This window comes from Danio rerio, chromosome 22 (genome assembly GCF_052040795.2).
Source record: "Danio rerio strain M-AB ecotype USA chromosome 22, GRCz13ab, whole genome shotgun sequence".
Classification (NCBI taxonomy): domain Eukaryota; kingdom Metazoa; phylum Chordata; class Actinopteri; order Cypriniformes; family Danionidae; genus Danio; species Danio rerio.
In genome coordinates, this window is record NC_141042.1 from 2795001 (window position 1) to 2803343 (window position 8343).

Below are 8343 nucleotides of genomic sequence, written 5' to 3' on the forward strand. Positions count from 1 at the left end.
CGTCCGCAGATTCCGTCTGGCCCTGGAAATAAGTAATGAATACAACATTGGAAATATATACATACACATAGGAATACACACATTTAAGTAATAGCTAATTCATTTATTCTTCTTGTGACCTAAAACTCATGTGCGTCACAACTGACATGCATATGTGGCAGCAAAGATCTGGTTAATGCTTATCGAGTATTTAAACTGTGGACCTATATAGATATCTAATAAAACAGTTTGCTATCTAGATCAATTAGTGCTACAGTCAGTATAAAATGAGCTGATCTGCTGCTGTTTAATGAGTGTTTATAGTCTTGTCAGGGTTCTGCCACTCTGGTCTTGTAAATTCTTGTTTTGGTGGCAGAGCTCTGACACCACCCATGTTTGGTCCTGTTTCTGTCTCTGTGTGGTGTACGCAGAGTGTGCGCGCTGCCGCTTGACGTGGCCGCGTGCGCTCTGCGTCCCTCAGACGCACGCGCTCTTGTACTAGTGTTTGTGTTTGTTCTGTCAGTATCGCGCTGCTTTATTCTCGGCGCCTCCGTCTAGTTGGTTTCAGTTTTGGTTGGCGCGTTGCTTATGTGTGAGCGCACGGTAAGGTGTTTATCTATCGTGTGCTCGTGTCTTGCGTTTCTTGTCAAAGCACGTGGCTCGGTGTTTACATTGTGGTCACGTGCTTTTGTCGTGTGCTTCAGTGTTGTGCTTGTCTTGTCATGAACATGCGGTTAATGAGTTCTCTCATTGGCTGCATGTTCTTGTCCTGTTTTATGTGAGCGCATGGCTTGTGTTGTCTCTCTGTGTCATGCGCTCTCCCGTCTATTGTCTAGTCCCACCCTCCTTGTTAACTCATTATTAGTTAGTCATGTTCACCTGTGTGCCAATTTACCTTTTGCTTTATAATCCCCTCATGTTTTCAGTCCGGTGCCAGTTCGTTGTCTACACTCCCCGTTTTCCTTGCCTTGCCTTGCCTTGCCTTGCCTTGCCTTGTCAGCCCAGCCAAGTTTGTGTGTTTTGTTAATGTTTTCCCCCTCGGGGTAGTTTTGTTTTGCCTTTTATTTTTATTTTATTATTAATAAATACCCATTATTTCTTTGCCCTTGAGTCCTCGCTTCTTTTCCCCACCACGAACGTGACAAGTCTGAGGCTCATCAATATTATCAGAGCTGCTGAAATCCTCTTTATTTCATGTCAACAGTTTCTGTTTTCACCACATATTGATGTCTTCAGATCTACGAATAAAGTTAACTGTGTTAGTTTCAACAGACCTGAGGAAAATACATGTTTACCAATTGTATTGTCTACAACAGTGGCTCTCAAACTTTTTTTCACCAAGTACCACCTCAGAATTTTTTTTTTTATCTGTCAACATTGGGATATAAAATACGGGATATCTCCCGGTTCACCCAACAACCATTACAAATACGGGGTGTAAATGAGCTTCAAATGATAAAATACATTAGCAATTTGAAAATAAATTAAAAGGTTTAGCCTATTAAAAGTAAATTTCCTGATGCATAGTCATCGCATAGTTAAAAGTGTTTACATTTTTTTACTTTAATTATTCAGTGATTCCTCTGTGTACCACTAGAAGGTAGCACCACAGTTTGAGAACCACTGGTCAACAAGAGAAAACTGTCATAATATCATTTATTCAATCAATCAGTGTAAATTAAGCAGATTACCATGTTTCTTCCTTCAGTTCAGCTGTAAATACTGGAATATTCCCATCAGTCTACAAGTGAAGACGAGCATCAGACCATCAGGAAGAAGAGAAATCTGCAAAGACAGAGTTTATTAAAGGAGAAAATGAGTGATCCAGAGCTCTGCAGAATTAAAGAGGAAGAGACTGAAGAACTAATAGGTTTGTGTTTATTCATTACTCTTCAATGTGTGGCTGAACAGCAGTGAGGTTGTGAATCTTTTAGCAGTCTAAATCGGCTAAAAAATCCATATTGGTGCATCCGTAATAAATGGTACTTCTATGTATTCTAAATATTAGCAATATGACATTAGCAGTTTTAGGTGAATCATATGTAAACATCTATTTTTTTATGTCGCGCGCTGCTAGAGCGCCTTCTGCTGTTAGCAAACTGTTAGCAAAACCCAGCCTCCAAAAATGTAACTCATTTACTTCATTTCAGATGTGATTGTGAAGGAGGAGAGTGAAGAACTGAGTGACGATGAGGAGAAACATCATGTCAAGAGTGAAGAAGAAACTCAATCCGAGACTGAAGATAGCTTTTTAGCCGTAAATGGTTTCATCTGCTCTCTGTGTGGAAAGAGTTTCAGGCGTAAGTGCGATCTCAATCGCCACATGAGGATCCACACTGCAGAGAGACCCCACAAGTGTTCACACTGCAACAAGGGATTCAATGATGCAGGATACCTGAAAACACACGAGAGGATCCACACCGGAGAGAGACCGTACACATGCAGTCTGTGTGGGAAGAGTTTCACACAATCATCAAGCCTTAACACACACATGCTGATCCACACTGGAGAGAAAAAGCACAGATGTGGTCACTGCGGCAAAACATTTTTAAGGTATACGGGTCTGAAGAACCATGTTATAATTCACACCAACGAGAAGCCTTATTCATGCCCTGAGTGCGGGAAGAGTTTCAGACTTCTGTCAAATTTAAGAGACCATGAGAAGATCCACATTGGTGTTAAAGCGCACGTGTGCTTAGAGTGTGGGAAGAGTTTTATTACAGCTCGACAATTGAAACGACACCAGACGACTCACTCCTTTTAATTGAATGGAGAATTGGGAACAACAGGTTGAAACTGTTGTGCTGACTGAAGAGGCTTAGATGAAGTACGCCGATGACGAAGCTTATTAGTGTGAGTAGGCGCCCAGAATATCCAAACCTTTAAAAACAAACAGCAACGACTTGTACTGAACCCTACAATTGACTCGAGTCAGTGAAGGGACAGTAATACTGCTCAGGCCCCGTTTACACTAATGCGCTTTAGTTTGAAAACGCATAAGTTTTGCTACGGTTACGCCATCCGTCCACACTACACCAGAGTTTTCGAGCGCCAAAAACAGAGCATTTTGGAAACGCTGGAGAGGCCGTTTTCATTCTAAAACGCTGCTGCTCCGTCTCAGTGTGGATGGGGGAAAACAGAGACATCTGAAAACGGAGGCAGGGCTGCCGACATCTCAGGGGTCGGCAACCCAACATGTTGAAAGAGCCATATTGGACCAAAAAAAACAAATATGTCTGGAGCCGCAAAAAATTTAAAGCCTTATATAAGCCTTATAATGAAGGAAACACATGCTGAATGTATCTATATTAGCTATATTAGCCTACTAAAAAATGAGTAAGTTGGCTATAAATACTTAATTAGCCTTCATGATTAAATAGCCACTGAAATAAAATGGTTAGTGTTTATTTCGTTGTCATGTAAACACTTCAGCACAGCCTCTGGTCTTTCAGTGGTATTAATTTGATAATTTCTTCTTGCGGCCCATCAGAGTTCACATACCTGCATAAAAGCGTGTTGAATATCGGTCAAATCACAGGCAATTTAGTATGCTGGCACTGAATTAATGTCCTTGGTTTGCTGATTGGTGATGTTACCTGCCATTTTAATAGCCCTTTCCTTCACTGTCTTTGCGGAGAGAGGTGTATCTTAAATTTTTTGTATTATCCTGATTTTGTTTTTGAATTCTGCAAATAGGTGTTCTAATATGTTGAATGACTCCATGTAGTCACCATCTGTGTACGGTTTTCCATGCTTTATTATCTTCCGGTTTGTTTACAACAGCCACCTGCTTGGCATCCCGCCCTGCTGATAGAAACGTGTGTCGCAGGCTATGACGCAAATCTTCGTTGGCAGAAATATTGAAATTAAATATTAATTCTACACACTTTTACAGCCTTTGAAAACGTTAAAAATGTTTGTCCTCCAATAGAAATCATATTAAAACTGAAAAAATATATTAAACTCCCCCATCTTTTTCTATTTTCAAACATTTATGAAAAAGCTCCAGGGAGCCTCAAGGGCAGCGCTAAAGAGAGAGCCGCGGGTTGCTGACCCCTGGCTTATCTGATTGGGGCTTTTGTGTCATTGTGTATCCTTCCCTTATTCGTCAAGCCCCTATCACATGACTATAACACATGGCTTTAACGCTACCGGAAGACAGCAGACCAGCCTACACTGTAAACAACAACATGGGCACAGAAATGGGAGCGTTGTTTGCACTATTGTCTGTTTTAGGCGCCATTGTGCAGTTATTCATTTGTTATGTTTAGTAACAACTCGACCTCGTCGTCTGTCCACAAAAACACCTCTTTTGCTTTCTTTGCCATCGCGTTCATTGTTCAACCGACGTTTGTTGACTAGCAATAACCAAATGTCAAGCGAAACACATGCTTTCTGTTTATACTAGAACGCGCATGCCCAGAGTGTGCGAATGGTCACGTGATGCACGTTTTTTGGTGGCGTAGTGTGGACGAAGATATGTTCAGAAACTCTAGTGTGGACGCGGATCGTTTTTGATCCAAAATCCTGTTTTAAAACTAAAACGCACTAGTGTAAACGGGGCCTCAATTGCTAGCAGATTTCTTAGTCTTGTTAGTTTCTAGAGCTGGTGCAGATATATCCTCTCCTGTACAATCGCTCGTGGAGAGATTTGGACTTTTTTTGTCTTTTCTATGACGGTGCCATTCTCCATCTGTCCATGACAAATAGAAAACAATGGGATTCTCGTGAAGGACAGTCTCATGTTTGCTTCATCCAGTGATGGTGAAGTGAAGCTTCCTGAACCAGTGAACTGTTTGACGTAATTGTATAGAAAAAAAAAGGTTTGTTACTCAGCTTTCCAAAACAGAGCTCGATGAGGACCTCTGCTGGTTAAAGTGAGGGAAAGCATTGTGTTGGAAAAATGTCAAATGTTCACAATCTGCTTGTTAAATGTGACGTCACGCGAAGCGGCTTCCGGGTCTAAGCGCTCTATCAAACTATAGGGAGACTAATCAAATAGTAATAATAAACGTTCACAAAGCGCTCTAATGGCTCGTTTCCACTGACTGGTACAGTGTAGTACGGTACGGTACAGTATAGGTCAGTACGGATCACCTTTTTCAGGCTTGCATTTCCACTGCTAAAAGGGTACCAATGGTACTCTTGTGGTGGGTGTGGTGTATGACAGAAAGTTTCAGTCAACGTCATTTCCGCTCGAGAAATTGTCTAGAGTAAAGCTGTACGAGTCGTTCACATATTATATGAAAGCACATTTTCCGGCGTCACTCTTGCATTTGTCAATTTCTGACAGGATCGGGTTTCAAAAGCATGTCAATAATCAAGCGCACGTTATTATCATCAGCTCAAAAAGTTTGTTATTTCAGATATATACGCGAGGCAAGCGCAAGCTAGAAAGTGAAACCGCTCGCACTTCAGACTGGCTCGTAAAAAACTAAGAGGCACAGGGTAAAATCTCCTCAAGACGACACGGTTTGAGTGCGGGTCATATATGGCTCGTTATATGTAGTTACGTTGCAATCTCTCCGCTGTGTATGAAAACATTGCGGTTATTTTGTTTTCATTCTGGCTACCTCCACACGAGCTCGTGACGTATCTCTGTAACCAATCAGCGTACAGCTGTGCTTGTAGCTCCACCTTTCTCGTGTTTGCTACCCTTTCGGAAGGGTGCCGAAAAAGTGGTACTGTACAGTTCGGTACGCCTTTTAACAGTGGAAACGGGCCATAATACTTTCGAAAATCACGTTCGCAATATACATCCAAGCCTAATATTCGATGGCCTGAAAGTGGTTCGTTTTTTAAAAATTGTTTAGCTTTTGGTATTTGTGATGCAGCAAGCCCAGGGATTGTTGTGTACACTGTGACTTTATATAAAATTAACCTTAATGTGTGATATGAATAAAACTAATATTTTATCAATTCAAATGAGTGGCGGCTTGGACCCGGAAACAGTATTACATACGTCACTAACACGTCACCACCTTACACGCGGATTGACCGACTCATGCATGTAGTAATACGAAAACAGTAATATAAACAAATTACCCTGTAGTTTTTTTTACCTATATGTAGGCCCACACGGCCTTGTAGAATTCAGCAGATTTTTAGCCCATCATTAATCCTGTTAATTTACTTGAGTAAATGAGTGTAAATCTATATTAATTCAGTTTTTTTTATTAATCACAGTAATAATATTGACTAATATGAAAATGTTCATCTGATTTATGTATATTGCAGTTAGTGCAGTAATATTTTCTGTCTTTTAGTAGATGTATTATATGAGAGACTTGCTTTGTTTACCAAATAAAGTGAACCTAATTGCATTTGCATTTTAAACATTAAAAAGAAGTTATTTTTCATTTCACATATTAAGGTTTTAGTTACGATACTCCCAAAATAATTCAGCAGAAATCTGCAGATTTTTACTAAAATTCTCCGCAGAAATAGCAAAAAGATCAGCAGATTCAGTCTGGCCCTGCCTATAAGGTATGTTACAGTACACCACAGATGAATGTAGTAAAATCCAAGGTATTCAAAAGTATTTACATTTATCGTATTCTAACGTGTCCTTCACCCACCCACCCGTTCCAATCGTGGATCAAATCGGCGATTCTTGCATGGGAGGTGAATGCTCTAAGGACAGTGGTAGGGAACACACATGTGGCTCTCCAGCTGTCTCCCTTCAATAATATTTCACAGTTTAAAAAACTATAACATCACTAGAAATCAGTTTTCTATTAATAAATACATTTCGACTAATGCACGCGTACGGTGCTGTGGATAAAATTAAATCGTGACACTAATGAAGGGCAAATGCGTGTACGTGGTTACCATAAAAATATACGTTGTTTTGCCTTTTATTTACCCAATAACAGTAAAATATAATTTTTTTGTTCTTCAAAACTAGCGAAAATTAATTTATTAACAATAAGATATGTTCTTTAAAACTAGAGATGGGTATCGTTAAGGTTTTAACAGTACTACTACTTTTATCGATACCACTTATCGGTTCGTTACTTTAACGGTTCTCTTATCGGTACTTTTTGTATATTTTTTTCGGGGTCTTTCTTAGTTCATTGTGCTCCCTGCAGTTAAAAGTGCCCTCTAATCTTATCTAATCTTTGATTTTTTCAGTAGCGCGTTAGTTAACTGTGTTTTGGAAGTTAACTGTGTTTTTAATACAGTTTTGGAGCATCTTGCGATGTAAAAATAAGCTGTTTTTCCTGCTTATACAAGAAAACAACCTGTTGTGTTTGTTGCAACAAGCATTGTCGCTGTCCACTCGGGAAATACAACCCGTTTGGTTTACTCCGCAAGCTTACGAGCTGTGTGCGCACGAGTCTGTGTCGCAAGCTGTGTGTGCGCTTAGAGAACAAAACACAGAGAACAGAAACAGAAACATGTTACATGGCCCTATAAATTTCCAACTTATATTTACCTGAAATGTAAAAAAAGGAGGAAATTGCTCATTTTATTTTTATAAAAATGTTTATTATTATTAATATTATTTTGTTTTGAGTAACAGCAATACCGACATTTAAAAATCCATATTTATTTTGTTTATTCATTAATTTGACTTGTTTATTGGTGCATATATAGACTAGTATAAATCATACAACAGTACATGGACAGCTCCTGTACCACCACAGCTTTCAAACAAAAGTCCAAAAAAGTAAAGAAAGATTTTACTTTGTCCGGTGACGGCCGACATCACAACTCGCCTTTACCGTCCTTCAGGTGGTATAGCACTGGCATTACATTATAAAACAAGCCGTCTGGCTTGACTGAAGTGCAGTTATTTCCTCGTTGTTCAAAGAGTCTGCAAGTTCGGGTTTCATGGATATAGGATGTAGCTAGGATTGTGGACATCGATGATGTTAAGCGTGTCTTTATTCAATGTTTAGCAGAAAAAAAAGTATTTTAGCAGAGCATGCAGCTGTTGGTAAAGTTCTCTCCCGGATCAGAGTGAGTTTTTGTGCTACCAAACACAGCGTTGCATGGAATAAACTCACGCTCAGCCAGTCGAAGTAAAGGTCCTATTGCCTAGGATGTCAATCAAATTAATTAAGCTCTAGTCACAAGTAAATAATAGCCCTAGTAGCAAAGAATTCTGGCCCAGATTTGGCAAAAAGCTGGCACAGCAGGCATTCATCCGGCACTGGCATACAGCATGTGGGCCAAACATGGCCCAGGTGGCACCGTTTTTAAGGCGGCACACAAGATTTGGGCCAGATGTAAAACGTAGTATTTGGCCCAGATTTAAAAATTTGATAAGTGGGCCATGTGAGTTTGGCCAGTCTTGACCCACATTTAAAATGCACTTAAAGTAATTTTTGAGTAAAGAAAAAAAATTCTACCAATCGG

General features: G+C 39.9%; 1 protein-coding gene across 2 annotated transcripts in view; it reads left to right on the plus strand.

The window, feature by feature from the left end:
* Positions 1–6324, plus strand: part of LOC147831442 (uncharacterized) — a 7678-nt gene extending 1354 nt beyond the window's left edge. The window contains exons 2-4 of one of the 2 annotated variants that reach the window (XR_015521580.1): positions 1688–1849; positions 2130–3375; positions 3417–6324. Coding sequence is in view for 1 of the 2 variants with exons in the window: in XM_087303875.1 (XP_087160001.1) it covers positions 1795–1849; positions 2130–2743 (669 nt within the window). In the remaining variant the exon portion in view is untranslated. Of the gene's footprint in view, positions 1–1687; positions 1850–2129 lie in introns of both variants that reach the window. The other variant, XM_087303875.1, reaches the window with a different exon arrangement.
* The last annotated feature ends 2019 nt before the right edge of the window (positions 6325–8343 follow it).